This window comes from Xenopus laevis, chromosome 4L, assembly GCF_017654675.1.
Source record: "Xenopus laevis strain J_2021 chromosome 4L, Xenopus_laevis_v10.1, whole genome shotgun sequence".
Classification (NCBI taxonomy): Eukaryota; Metazoa; Chordata; class Amphibia; order Anura; family Pipidae; genus Xenopus; species Xenopus laevis.
The window spans coordinates 102,435-118,396 of NC_054377.1; the positions used below are offsets into that span (position 1 = coordinate 102,435).

The 15,962-nt window shown below is 39.6% G+C and overlaps 1 protein-coding gene across 5 annotated transcripts in view; it reads right to left on the reverse strand.

Moving 5' to 3' along the window:
- The window catches only part of LOC108713433 (receptor-type tyrosine-protein phosphatase eta), a 54,886-nt gene that overhangs the window by 23,244 nt on the left and 15,680 nt on the right, over positions 1–15,962 (reverse strand). For 3 of the 5 annotated variants that reach the window (XM_041589623.1, XM_041589626.1, XM_041589622.1), the window contains exons 5-14: positions 14,210–14,470; positions 13,507–13,773; positions 12,641–12,913; positions 10,347–10,607; positions 9,644–9,910; positions 8,778–9,050; positions 7,357–7,617; positions 6,653–6,919; positions 5,787–6,059; positions 109–369 (exon numbers count right to left, since the gene is read on the reverse strand). In XM_041589623.1, the coding sequence (XP_041445557.1) occupies positions 109–369; positions 5,787–6,059; positions 6,653–6,919; positions 7,357–7,617; positions 8,778–9,050; positions 9,644–9,910; positions 10,347–10,607; positions 12,641–12,913; positions 13,507–13,773; positions 14,210–14,470 (2,664 nt within the window). The remainder of the gene's footprint in view (positions 1–108; positions 370–5,786; positions 6,060–6,652; positions 6,920–7,356; positions 7,618–8,777; positions 9,051–9,643; positions 9,911–10,346; positions 10,608–12,640; positions 12,914–13,506; positions 13,774–14,209; positions 14,471–15,962) is intronic. The other 2 variants (XM_041589625.1, XM_041589624.1) reach the window with 2 other exon arrangements.

The window sequence follows — 15,962 nt, forward strand, 5'->3', positions numbered from 1 at the left end:
TTGGGGGCAAACATTCAAAAATTCAAAGTAAAGGATTTGTCCCCAGGTTCAGGTCCCTGCTGGGAATGTACCAATGAAAAAGAGAGAATTCCATGTTTCCTCACTTACACAGGTAGCTTGAGTTGGAGACACTTTCTCCTTCTGTTCCATTAGGGATCAGTACGGTGACACTGAAGCTGTACTTTTCCCCGGGTGTTAGACCTGTTATGCTATATGTCTCATCTCCGGTTGTTTTATTGAATGATTTGTCCCCAATTACTGACACTCTGTAGGAATAGTAAGACTTGTAGTCCTGAGGCTTAGGCCACTGTAAATCCACGGAGGTTGTAGTTATGTTTCCAATAATCAGCTGTGGCACAGGGAACGGTCCTGGAAAATGAACATGAATAGATTTATTACAAGTGAGTGGGAACATATACACAATATCCCTCTGTGGAGATTCACCACCATTGGAACATATGGCGTTTGCCAATTTTAACCCATTCACTGCCACAGGATTTGGGAGCTTTGTATACTTTTATTGCCAGATACTGTAGTTGGGACAATCTGTGCTCTTTGACTCTATTGGGTATATTTATCAAAGAGTGAAGTTAATAGTGAAGTTCTGCCACTAGAGTGAAATGCCGCCACTCCCCATTCATTTCTATGGGATTTTTAAAGGCGTATTCATCAAAGGGTGAACTTTCACTTTGACCCATTGATAAATATGTCTTTCAAAATCCCATAGAAATGAATTGAGAGCTGCGGAATTTCACTCTAGTGGCAGAACTTTACTCTTTGATAAATTTACCCCTAGGGGCCTTTTAGTTTACTTTATATTTTACTATGTGCAGTATATACACTCGAGTATAAGCCGAGTTTTTCAGCATCCAACATATGCTGAAAAAGTCTACCTCGGCTTATACGCGGGTCAGCGGGCAGTAGCTGAGATTGCAGTCACTTTTAATCATTCCTATACCAACAGTTCACTTGGGGAGAGACTGCAATATCACACAGCGCCCTCTGTTGGTTATATGAAAGAATAACAGTGACTGCAATATCACACAGCGCCCTCTGTTGGTTATATGAAAGAATAACAGTGACTGCAATATCACACAGTGCCCTCTGTTGGTTATATGAAAGAATAACAGTGATGGCAATATCACACAGTGCCCTCTGTTGGTTATATGAAAGAATAACAGTGACTGCAATATCACACAGCGCCCTCTGTTGGTTTTAATCATTACTATACCAACAGTTCACTTGGGGAGAGACTGCAATATCACACAGAGCCCTCTGTTGGTTATACGAAAGATTAACAGTGACTGCAATATCACACAGTGCCCTCTGTTGGTTATATGAAAGAATAACAGTGCGCCCTCTGTTGGTTATATGAAAGAATAACAGTGACTGCAATATCACACAGCGCCCTCTGTTGGTTATATGAAAGAATAACAGTGACTGCAATATCACACAGCGCCATGTGTTGGTTATATGAAAGAATAACAGTGACTGCAATATCACACAGCGCCCTCTGTTGGTTATATGAAAGAATAACAGTGACTGCAATATCACACAGCGCCATCTGTTGGTTATATGAAAGAATAACAGTGCGCCCTCTGTTGGTTATATGAAAGAATAACAGTGACTGCAATATCACACAGCGCCCTCTGTTGGTTATATGAAAGAATAACAGTGACTGCAATATCACACAGCGCCCTCTGTTGGTTATATGAAAGAATAACAGTGACTGCAATATCACACAGCGCCATCTGTTGGTTATATGAAAGAATAACAGTGCGCCCTCTGTTGGTTATATGAAAGAATAACAGTGACTGCAATATCACACAGCGACCTCTGTTGGTTATATGAAAGAGTAACAGTGCGCCCTCTGTTGGTTATATGAAAGAATAACAGGGACTGCAATATCACACAGCGCCCTCTGTTGGTTATATGAAAGAATAACAGTGCGCCCTCTGTTGGTTATATGAAAGAATAACAGTGATGGCAATATCACACAGTGCCCTCTGTTGGTTATATGAAAGAATAACAGTGACTGCAATATCACACAGCGCCCTCTGTTGGTTATATGAAAGAATAACAGTGCGCCCTCTGTTGGTTATATGAAAGAATAACAGTGACTGCAATAATTTTTTCCCCCTTGCAGATATTAAGTTCAATGAAATGAAACACGCATCCAGGGTGAGGTAAAAAACTACCTTTTTTCCATTTGTAGGGAAAGCAAATGTTTTGCTTGCATAATGCTACTATGTCTTTTTGTTGTAACAGAATTTCTTCATACAATTACTGTGTATAATTGATGTTACTTTTTTCCACTTCTGGGACTGAAACTATTTGGCAACATTATATTGGACTTGAATCTTTTCTTACAAATGACTATGTATAATTGATGTTACTTTTCTCCACTTTTGGGATTGAAACTTACTTGGCAACAATAATTGGACATTATGTTGGTTTTTTGTATTGCCTAATTGGGGGAGGTGTTTTTTGGCTATTTAATGGATGGGCACGGTGTGTTCTGTATCACCTGACGAAGGGGCCATGCCCCCGAAACGTTGTGACGCAATAAACGTACCAGGGGTTGCACCCCGGTTTGAATAGCTGTGTGTGCCAGCCTGCTTCTGTTTCTTTACCAGTAATTTTTGGGAGGGCCGTCTCCCTAAGGAGCTGTGCACCGAGCGTGATCGTGACTGAAAGGGCCTGAGTGTGCACGTGAGTTTGTATCAAACTGCAATAACACACAGCGCCCTCTGTTGGTTATATGAAAGAATAACAGTGACTGCAATATCACACAGCGCCATCTGTTGGTTATATGAAAGAATAACAGTGCGCCCTCTGTTGGTTATATGAAAGAATAACAGTGCGCCCTCTGTTGGTTATATAAAAGAATAACAGTGACTGCAATGTCACACAGCGCCCTCTGTTGGTTATATGAAAGAATAACAGTGCACCCTCTGTTGGTTATATGAAAGAATAACAGTGCGCCCTCTGTTGGTTATATGAAAGAATAACAGTGACTGCAAACTCACACAGCGCCATCTGTTGGTTATATGAAAGAATAACAGTGACTGCAATATCACACAGCGCCCTCTGTTGGTTATATCAAAGAATAACAGTGATGGCAATATCACACAGCGCCCTCTGTTGGTTATATGAAAGAATAACAGTGACTGCAATATCACACAGCGCCCTCTGTTGGTTATATGAAAGAATAACAGTGAGCCCTCTGTTGGTTATATGAAAGAATAACAGTGTGCCCTCTGTTGGTTATATGAAAGAATAACAGTGACTGCAATATCACACAGCGCCATCTGTTGGTTATAAGAAAGAATAACAGTGCGCCCTCTGTTGGTTATATGAAAGAATAACAGTGACTGCAATATCACACAGTGCCCTCTGTTGGTTATATGAAAGAATAACAGTGAGCCCTCTGTTGGTTATATGAAAGAATAACAGTGCGCCCTCTGTTGGTTATATGAAAGAATAACAGTGACTGCAATATCACACAGTGCCCTCTGTTGGTTATATGAAAGAATAACAGTGACTGCAATATCACACAGCTCCCTCTGTTGGTTATATGAAAGAATAACAGTGATGGCAATATCACACAGCGCCCTCTGATGGTTATATGAAAGAATAACAGTGACTGCAATATCACACAGCGCCCTCTGTTGGTTATATGAAAGAATAACAGTGATGGCAATATCACACAGCGCCCTCTGTTGGTTATATGAAAGAATAACAGTGACTGCAATATCACACAGCGCCCTCTGTTGGTTATACGAAAGATTAACAGTGATGGCAATATCACACAGCCCTCTGTTGGTTATATGAAAGAATAACAGTGATGGCAATATCACACAGTGCCCTCTGTTAGTTATATGAAAGATTAACAGTGATGGCAATATCACACAGCACCCTCTGCACATGGTAGTGGGACAGTGGGAAATGCACACAGTAATCCGTTTGGCAATTCTCTGTCACCATCAACTTTGCAAAGAAGTCCGGTTGATCCCTGGGGGGGTCGCTTTGGCGGAATGTGCGCTGCTGGCAGACAAGGCTGTAGTTGTGTCTAGGCTTATACTAGAGTCAATAAGTTTTCCCAGTTTTCGTAGGTAAAATTAGGTACCTCGGCTTATACTCTGGTCAGCTTATACTCGAGTATATACGGTATACAACAGTTTTTACAGGACAACCTAAGCTTTTAAAATATACAAAAATTCAACAACCCACTTATTGTGTAGTTCCACTTCTATAACAAAATATAGACTTCTCATTATCTAAATAATTTTAAAAAAATATATTTTTCATATTATAAACACATACATCAGAAACATGATCAAGTTTATGCAGGAAAATACACATTTTTTCAAAGTCCCGTGTCTCCTTAACATGCCAATACATGTCTTTATATGGTCACAGGACCCCTCAGTGACTTCTAATATCCTTATCATTTACAGTATTGGGTACATTATCCCTTATAATACATGAGTGATACTCAGAGTTCCCTGTATAACTCCGCCTGCAGCCTTGTGCCTTTATATGGTCACAGAACAACCCCTCAGTGACTTCTAATATCCTTATCATTTACAATAGGGGGTACATTATCCCTTATAATACATGAGTGATACTCAGAGTTCCCTGTATAACTCAGCCTGCAGCCTTGTGTCTTAATATGGTCACAGGACCCCTCAGTGACTTCTAATATCCTTATCATTTACAGTAGGGGTACATTATACCTTATAATACATGAGTGATACTCAGAGTTCCCTGTATAACTCAGCCTGCAGCCTTGTGCCTTTATATGGTCACAGAACAACCCCTCAGTGACTTCTAATATCCTTATCATTTACAGTAGGGGCCACATTAACCCTTATAATACATGAGTGATACTCAGAGTTCCCTGTATAACTCAGCCTGCAGCCTTGTGCCTTTATATGGTCACAGAACAACCCCTCAGTGACTTCTAATATCCTTATCATTTACAGTAGGGGGTACATTATCCCTTATAATACATGAGTGATACTCAGAGTTCCCTGTATAACTCAGCCTGCAGCCTTGTGCCTTTATATGGTCACAGAACAACCCCTCAGTGACTTCTAATATCCTTATCATTTTCAGAAGGGGGCACATTAACCCTTATAAGACATGAGTGATACTAGGTCAGTTACACCCCAGATACACAGAAGCCACAGCATATTTCCCAACTCAAAGCCAATAAAGGGAGCTCCTTAAAGGACAAGGAAAGGCAAAAAAATAAAATCCCATTTTTACTTTCTTTAATGAAAAAGAAACCTATTTCCAATATACTTTAATTAAAAAATGTGTACAGTTTTAAAAGAAACCTGACTGTATGCAGTAAAATTGTCCCTTCATTTACTGCTGTGGATAGGAATTGTCAGATGGTCCCTAACTGCTGAGCAGGGAAAAAATCATACTTATGAACAGCAGGGGGAGCCCCCGCCTTACTTACCAGCCATTCAGAATTCAAGCAGCTTTGTTTATAACGATTCCTAAGCAGCCCAGACCACACTGAGCATGTGCAAGGTCAGGGTCAGGCCAAGATGTTTAACAAAGTTACAAGATGACAGCCCCCTGTGGCCAACTTTGAAAGCATAAATCATATGTTTGATTAGGCTTTGTGGTGCAGTAAGTTCATGTTTATGTTTAGTATACAAAATACAGCTTTTCTAGACTTATTCTATTTTAGACTTTCCTTGTCCTTTAACCTTCAAGCAATAGTGGAGAGCATGGGAAGAGAAAAATGAATGAATGTGGTTACTTACTTGTGTAGAGAGATATAGAAATAGGGTCACTCTGATACCCCATAACTCCGACTGTTACTATCTGGATGGAGTAGCTGGTTCCAGACTGTAGATTGGGAATTTGCACAGATGATACATTTCCCAAAACATTGGAATACACAATTCCTGATGTATAACTGCATGTTACATTGAAGTTATACTCTACGCCCGTCATATTTTGGGGTTGAGCCCAGCTGAGGGAGATACTTGTTGTGTTACTGCTGTTTGATATCAACGACCCAGGGGGAGATGGATCTGTGTAGGAAAAGGACAGAGATATATTAATTGACCAATTGTTTTGTACAAAGATTTTTTTTAGACATTTTTCTTTTTGGAGAGTGCTGGCACAGTGCTACAGAGGAAGAGACAGTCCAAGAGATGACATTGTTATCCAGCATCTTCCATGTGGCAATTTCTACTGTGATAGACATGTTTGTGGCCAAATATTAAAATGGTTTAAAGTATAGACTGGTCTGGCTGAACAGAAATCTTGATTCTGTTTCTGAGATGAGAGAAACACCTTATAACATGATGGGAAAATGAGAGCAAGCATTGGATATCTAACAGAAGAGAGGAGCCAACTCAAATGAGTAACTAAGAATTTTGGATTGACTTAAAAAGGATCATGTGTATTGAGCAGAGCTCCCCTGTACTGGCGACACACAGAGAGAGCTTGTAAATCCTTGTACGTGGGTATTTGGGATTCTCAGGACATACAAAGCAAAGTCCTGGGGAGAATTGTCATAACTTCACCCACAGAAAACGAAATAAAGGACATGATATTGGGACAGTTAATACCAGGAAAGGAGCCTTCTGAGATGGGACCAGAATCCATGAATGATACTCACATGTGGCATTAGTAAGAGGCTCAGAGATCTGGTTGAGATTTCCACTCACTGTCAGTATTGTGACATTGAATTTCCTCCCAGGGAGTAGGCCATGGAAATTCACAGGTGAGACAGATCTGCTTTGATTCATTTGAGTTGTGTTATTACTAATGAGGGATATGTTATAATATTCCACTTTCCCAGGTGGGGCAACCCACAGAATCTCCACCACATCTGTAGATCTGATATTTCTTGCTGTAATGTTTCCAGGTGGGATTTTCTCAGGATCTAAATGATAAAAGAAGGGAATATTCACCTTTAATCTCCATAGGGATTTTTCCCTTTCACTTCATAACATTTTCCTATGGCTGAACTGGTTAAAGGGTTGGTTCACATTTAAGTTAATATTTAGTATGTTATACAATGACTCATTCTAAGCAACTTTTCACTGGCCTTCATTTTTTTCTTTTTTATAGTTGTTTTTTAATTATTTGCCTTCTTCTTCTGACTTATTTCCAGAAGAAACTATAAATATACATATATATATATATTCCAGGCCTTGAATATCCTCATGTCTTCATTAATACATGGAATGGGCAGACATAAGGATGTGGGTACAATTATTATGGAAACCCAAAAGTGCAGTGCAGGATTTGTCCCCAGGTTCAGGTCCCTGCTGGGAATGTACCAATGAAAAAGAGAGAATTCCATGTTTCCTCACTTACACAGGTAGCTTGAGTTGGAGACACTTTCTCCTTCTGTTCCATTAGGGATCAGTACGGTGACACTGAAGCTGTACTTTTCCCCGGGTGTTAGACCTGTTATGCTATATGTCTCATCTCCGGTTGTATTACTGAATGATTTGTCCTCAATTACTGACACTCTGTAGGAATAGTAAGACTTGTAGTCCTGAGGCTTAGGCCACTGTAAATCCACGGAGATTGTAGTTATGTTTCCAATAATCAGCTGTGGGACGGAGAACGGTCCTGGAAAATGAAATGAATAGATTTATTACAAGTGAGTGGGAACATATGCACAATATCCCTCTGTGGAGATGCACCACCATTGGAACGTATGGATTTTGTTTGTCGGTTTTACCATATACATAAATGCACCATATACACCCATGAATATCCAATGGCACTTCCTTTGCTAGTATACAGTCAGGGAGAGCACTTGCACCTCTCTGCTGAATTCTCCTCTCCCCCTTTGAATCAATAGACTTTCCAATCATCCAAAAGTCTGTTTTACCCCAGTAAGAAACCAAAACCAAATGACATATAATTGTCACTGTCTGATTAACTGGTGTCACAAATTCCAGGCCATTACCCTAACCAACCTGTTAGGGGCAAATCTACTAAGAAACTGTTGAATAAAAAGTAAAATGTTTATCAAAAATTAATCTTTTTCATTAAACAGACACGTGCCTTTATATGGTCACAGAACTCTTTAGTATTTTCTAATGTCCTTATCATTTTCAGAAGGGGGTACATTATCCCTTATAATACATGAGTGATACTAGGTCAGTTACACCCCAGATACACAGAAGCCACAGCATATCTCCCAACTCAAAACCAATAAAGGGAGCTCCTTAAAGGACAAGGAAAGGCAAAAAAATAAAATCCCATTTTTACTTTCTTTAATGAAAAAGAAACCTATTTCCAATATACTTTAATTAAAAAATGTGTACAGTTTTAAAAGAAACCTGACTGTATGCAGTAAAATTGTCCCTTCATTTACTGCTGTGGATAGGAATTGTCAGATGGTCCCTAACTGCTGAGCAGGGAAAAAATCATACTTATGAACAGCAGGGGGAGCCCCCGCCTTACTTCCCAGCCATGCAGAATTCAAGCAGCTTTGTTTATAACGATTCCTAAGCAGCCCAGACCACACTGAGCATGTGCAGGGTCAGGTTCAGGCCAAGATGTTTAACAAAGTTACAAGATGACAGCCCCCTGTGGCCAACTTTGAAAGCATAAATCATATGTTTGATTAGGCTTTGTGGTGCAGTAAGTTCATGTTTATGTTTAGTATACAAAATACAGCTTTTCTAGACTTATTCTATTTTAGACTTTCCTTGTCCTTTAACCTTCAAGCAATAGTGGAGAGCATGGGAAGAGAAAAATGAATGAATGTGGTTACTTACTTGTGTAGAGAGATATAGAAATAGGGTCACTCTGATACCCCATAACTCCGACTGTTACTATCTGGATGGAGTAGCTGGTTCCAGACTGTAGATTGGGAATTTGCACAGATGATACATTTCCCAAAACATTGGAATACACAATTCCTGATGTATAACTGCATGTTACATTGAAGTTATACTCTACGCCCGTCATATTTTGGGGTTGAGCCCAGCTGAGGGAGATACTTGTTGTGTTACTGCTGTTTGATATCAACGACCCAGGGGGAGATGGATCTGTGTAGGAAAAGGACAGCGATATATTAATTGACCAATTGTTTTGTACAAAGATTTTTTTTAGACATTTTTCTTTTTGGAGAGTGCTGGCACAGTGCTACAGAGGAAGAGACAGTCCAAGAGATGACATTGTTATCCAGCATCTTCCATGTGGCAATTTCTACTGTGATAGACATGTTTGTGGCCAAATATTAAAATGGTTTAAAGTATAGACTGGTCTGGCTGAACAGAAATCTTGATTCTGTTTCTGAGATGAGAGAAACACCTTATAACATGATGGGAAAATGAGAGCAAGCATTGGATATCTAACAGAAGAGAGGAGCCAACTCAAATGAGTAACTAAGAATTTTGGATCGACTTAAAAAGGATCATGTGTATTGAGCAGAGCTCCCCTGTATTGGCGACACACAGAGAGAGCTTGTAAATCCTTGTACGTGGGTATTTGGGATTCTCAGGACATACAAAGCAAAGTCCTGGGGAGAATTGTCATAACTTCACCTACAGAAAATGAAATAAAGGACATGATATTGGGACAGTTAATACCAGGAAAGGAGCCTTCTGAGATGGGACCAGAATCCATGAATGATACTCACATGTGGCATTAGTAAGAGGCTCAGAGATCTGGTTGAGATTTCCACTCACTGTCAGTATTGTGACATTGAATTTCCTCCCAGGGAGTAGGCCATGGAAATTCACAGGTGAGACAGATCTGCTTTGATTCATTTGAGTTGTGTTATTACTAATGAGGGATATGTTATAATATTCCACTTTCCCAGGTGGGGCAACCCACAGAATCTCCACCACATCTGTAGATCTGATATTTCTTGCTGTAATGTTTCCAAGTGGGATTTTCTCAGGATCTAAATGATAAAAGAAGGGAATATTCACCTTTAATCTCCATAGGGATTTTTCCCTTTCACTTCATAACATTTTCCTATGGCTGAACTGGTTAAAGGGTTGGTTCACATTTAAGTTAATATTTAGTATGTTATACAATGACTCATTCTAAGCAACTTTTCACTGGCCTTCATTTTTTCTTTTTTATAGTTGTTTTTTAATTATTTGCCTTCTTCTTCTGACTTATTTCCAGAAGAAACTATAAATATACATATATATATATATTCCAGGCCTTGAATATCCTCATGTCTTCATTAATACATGGAATGGGCAGACATAAGGATGTGGGTACAATTATTAGGGAAACCCAAAAGTGCAGTGCAGGATTTGTCCCCAGGTTCAGGTCCCTGCTGGGAATGTACCAATGAAAAAGAGAGAATTCCATGTTTCCTCACTTACACAGGTAGCTTGAGTTGGAGACACTTTCTCCTTCTGTTCCATTAGGGATCATTACGGTGACACTGAAGCTGTACTTTTCCCCGGGTGTTAGACCTGTTATGCTATATGTCTCATCTCCGGTTGTATTACTGAATGATTTGTCCCCAATTACTGACACTCTGTAGGAATAGTAAGACTTGTAGTCCTGAGGCTTAGGCCACTGTAAGTCCACGGAGGTTGTAGTTATGTTTCCAATAATCAGCTGTGGGACGGAGAACGGTCCTGGAAAATGAAATGAATAGATTTATTACAAGTGAGTGGGAACATATGCACAATATCCCTCTGTGGAGATGCACCACCATTGGAACGTATGGATTTTGTTTGTCGGTTTTACCATATACATAAATGCACCATATACACCCATGAATATCCAATGGCACTTCCTTTGCTAGTATACAGTCAGGGAGAGCACTTGCACCTCTCTGCTGAATTCTCCTCTCCCCCTTTGAATCAATAGACTTTCCAATCATCCAAAAGTCTGTTTTACCCCAGTAAGAAACCAAAACCAAATGACATATAATTGTCACTGTCTGATTAACTGGTGTCACAAATTCCAGGCCATTACCCTAACCAACCTGATAGGGGCAAATCTACTAAGAAACTGTTGAATGAAATGCAAAATGTTTATCAAAAATGTATCTTTTTCATTAAACAGACACGTGCTTTTATATGGTCACAGAACTCCTTAGTATTTTCTAATTTCCTTATAATACACAAAAGCCATGAATATCCTGTAAATTATATCCTTATAAACGGTGAGTTCTGATGTCATCAGTTATAAACGGTGAGTTCTGATGTCATTTCTGTCACATGACTCACTGAAATTTGTGTATTATAATAAATAAAGTACCCCCAGTTGTAAAATATGAGGATATTACAAGTTACCTCGGAGTTCCATGACCCGTATAAAAACACTCGGCCTTCGGCCTCGTGTTTTTATATGGTCATGAAACTCCTCTGTAACTTATAATATCCTTATATTTTACAAGAGGGGGTACTTTATTCACTATATCATTTACAGTAGGGGGTACAGTATCCCTTATAATACATGAGTGATACTCAGAGTTCCCTGTATAACTCAGCCTGCAGCCTTGTGTCTTTAAATGGTCACAGAACAACCCCTCAGTGACTTCTTATATCCTTATCATTTACAGTAGGGGGTACATTATCCCTTATAATACATGAGTGATACTCAGAGTTCCCTGTATAACTCAGCCTGCAGCCTTGTGCCTTTATATGGTCACAGAACAACCCCTCAGTGACTTCTAATATCCTTATCATTTACAGTAGGGGGTACATTATCCCTTATAATACATGAGTGATACTCAGAGTTCCCTGTATAACTCAGCCTTCAGCCTTGTGCCTTTATATGGTCACAGAATAACCCCTCAGTGACTTCTAATATCCTTATCATTTACAGTAGGGGGTAAATTATCCCTTATAATACATGAGTGATACTCAGAGTTCCCTGTATAACTCAGCCTGCAGCCTTGTGCCTTTATATGGTCACAGAACAACCCCTCAGTGACTTCTAATATCCTTATTATTTACAGTAGGGGGTACATTATCCCTTATAATACATGAGTGATACTCAGAGTTCCCTGTATAACTCAGCCTGCAGCCTTGTGTCTTTATATGGTCACAGAACAACCCCTCAGTGACTCTAATATCCTTATCATTTACAGTAGGGGTACATTATCCCTTATAATACACGAGTGATACTCAGAGTTCCCTGTATAACTCAGCCTGCAGCCTTGTGTCTTTATATGGTCACAGAACAACCCCTCAGTGACTTCTAATATCCTTATGATTTACAGTAGTGGGTACATTTTCCCTTATAATACATGAGTGATACTCAGAGTTCCCTGTATAACTCAGCCTGCAGCCTTGTGTCTTTATATGGTCAAAGAACAACCCCTCAGTGACTTCTAATATCCTTATCATTTACAGTAGGGGGTACATTATCCCTTATAATACATGAGTGATACTCAGAGTTCCCTGTATAACTCAGCCTGCAACCTTGTGCCTTTATATGGTCACAGAACAACCCCTCAGTGACTTCTAATATCCTTATCATTTACAGTAGGGGGTACATTAACCCTTATAAGACATGAGTGATACTAGGTCAGTTACACCCCAAATACACAGAAGCTACAGCATATTTCCGAACTGAAAGCCAATGGAGGGAGATCCCTAACTTTCAAGCAATACTGGAGAGCACGGGAAGAGTAAAATTAATGAATGTGGTTACTTACTTGTGTAGAGAGAAATAGAAATAGGGTCACTCTGATACCCCATAACTCCGACTGTTACTATCTGGATGGAGTAGTTGGTTCCAGACTGTAGATTTGGAATTTGCACAGATGATACATTTTCCAAAATGTTGGAATACACAATTCCTGATGTATTACTGCATGTTACATTGAAGTTATACTCTACGCCCGTCATATTTTGGGGTTGAGCCCAGCTGAGGGAGATACTTGTTGTGTTACTGCTGTTTGATATCAACGACCCAGGGGGAGATGGATCTGTGTAGGAAAAGGACAGAGATATATTAATTGACCAATTGTTTTGTACAAAGATATTTTTTAGACATTTTTCTTTTTGGAGAGTGCTGGCACAGTGCTACAGAGGAAGAGACAGTCCAAGAGATGACATTGTTATCCAGCATCTTCCATGTGGCAATTTCTACTGTGATAGACATGTTTGTGGCCAAATATTAAAATGGTTCCCAGTATAGACTGGTCTGGCTGAACAGAAATCTTGATTCTGTTTCTGAGATGAGAGAAACACCTTATAACATGATGGGAAAATGAGAGCAAGCATTGGATATCTAACAGAAGAGAGGAGCCAACTCAAATGAGTAACTAAGAATTTTGGATTGACTTAAAAAGGATAATGTGTATTGAGCAGAGCTCCCCTGTACTGGCGACACACAGAGAGAGCTTGTAAATCCTTGTACGTGGGTATTTGGGATTCTCAGGACATACAAAGCAAAGTCCTGGGGAGAATTGTCATTACTTCACCTACAGAAAATGAAATAAAGGACATGATATTGGGACAGTTAATACCAGGAAAGGAGCCTTCTGAGATGGGACCAGAATCCATGAATGATACTCACATGTGGCATTAGTAAGAGGCTCAGAGATCTGGTTGAGATTTCCACTCACTGTCAGTATTGTGACATTGAATTTCCTCCCAGGGAGTAGGCCATGGAAATTCACAGGTGAGACAGATCTGCTTTGATTCATTTGAGTTGTGTTATTACTAATGAGGGATATGTTATAATATTCCACTTTCCCAGGTGGGGCAACCCACAGAATCTCCACCACATCTGTAGATCTGATATTTCTTGCTGTAATGTTTCCAGGTGGGATTTTCTCAGGATCTAAATGATAAAAGAAGGGAATATTCACCTTTAATCTCCATAGGGATTTTTCCCTTTCACTTCATAACATTTTCCTATGGCTGAACTGGTTAAAGGGTTGGTTCACATTTAAGTTAATATTTAGTATGTTATACAATGACTCATTCTAAGCAACTTTTCACTGGCCTTAATTTTTTCTTTTTTATAGTTGTTTTTTAATTATTTGCCTTCTTCTTCTGACTTATTTCCAGAAGAAACTATAAATATACATATATATATATATTCCAGGCCTTGAATATCCTCATGTCTTCATTAATACATGGAATGGGCAGACATAAGGATGTGGGTACAATTATTAGGGAAACCCAAAAGTGCAGTGCAGGATTTGTCCCCAGGTTCAGGTCCCTGCTGGGAATGTACCAATGAAAAAGAGAGAATTCCATGTTTCCTCACTTACACAGGTAGCTTGAGTTGGAGACACTTTCTCCTTCTGTTCCATTAGGGATCAGTACGGTGACACTGAAGCTGTACTTTTCCCCGGGTGTTAGACCTGTTATGCTATATGTCTCATCTCCGGTTGTATTACTGAATGATTTGTCCCCAATTACTGACACTCTGTAGTAATAGTAAGACTTGTAGTCCTGAGGCTTAGGCCACTGTAAGTCCACGGAGGTTGTAGTTATGTTTCCAATAATCAGCTTTGGGACAGGGAACGGTCCTGGAAAATGAAATTAATAGATATATTACAAGTGAGTGGGAACATATGCACAATATCCCTCTGTGGAGATGCACCACCATTGGAACGTATGGATTTTGTTTGTCAGTTTTACCATATACATAAATGCACCATATACACCCATGAATATCCAATGGCACTTCCTTTGCTAGTATACAGTCAGGGAGAGCACTTGCACCTCTCTGCTGAATTCTCCTCTCCCCCTTTGAATCAATAGACTTTCCAATCATCCAAAAGTCTGTTTTACCCCAGTAAGAAACCAAAACCAAATGACATATAATTGTCACTGTCTGATTAACTGGTGTCACAAATTCCAGGCCATTACCCTAACCAACCTGATAGGGGCAAATCTACTAAGAAACTGTTGAATGAAATGCAAAATGTTTATCAAAAATGTATCTTTTTCATTAAACAGACACGTGCCTTTATATGGTCACAGAACTCCTTAGTATTTTCTAATATCCTTATCATTTACAGTAGGGGGTACATTATCCCTTATAATACATGAGTGATACTCAGAGTTCCCTGTATAACTCAGCCTGCAGCCTTGTGCCTTTATATGGTCACAGAACAACCCCTCAGTGACTTCTAATATCCTTATCATTTACAGTAGGGGGTACATTATCCCTTATAATACATGAGTGATACTCAGAGTTCCCTGTATAACTCAGCCTGCAGCCTTGTGCCTTTATATGGTCACAGAACAACCCCTCAGTGACTTCTAATATCCTTATCATTTACAGTAGGGGAGACATTATCCCTTATAATACATGAGAGATACTCAGAGTTCCCTGTATAACTCAGCCGGCAGCCTTGTGCCTTTATATGGTCACAGAACAACCCCTCAGTGACTTCTAATATCCTTATCATTTACAGTAGGGGGTACATTATCCCTTATAATACATGAGTGATACTCAGAGTTCCCTGTATAACTCAGCCTGCAGCCTTGTTCCTTTATATGGTCACAGAACAACCCCTCAGTGACTTCTAATATCCTTATCATTTACAGTAGGGGGTACATTATCCCTTATAATACATGAGTGATACTCAGAGTTCCCTGTATAACTCAGCCTGCAGCCTTGTGTCTTCATATGGTGACAGAACAACCCCTCAGTGACTTCTAATATCCTTATCATTTACAGTAGGGGGTACATTACCCCTTATAATACATGAGTGATACTCAGAGTTCCCTGTATAACTCAGCCTGCAGCCTTGTGCCTTTATATGGTCACAGAACAACCCCTCAGTGACTTCTAATATCCTTATCATTTACAGTAGGGGGTACATTATCCCTTATAATACATGAGTGACACTCAGAGTTCCCTGTATAACTCAGCCTGCAGCCTTGTGTCTTCATATGGTGACAGAACAACCCCTCAGTGACTTCTAATATCCTTATCATTTACAGTAGGGGGTACATTACCCCTTATAATACATGAGTGATACTCAGAGTTCCCTGTATAACTCAGCCTGC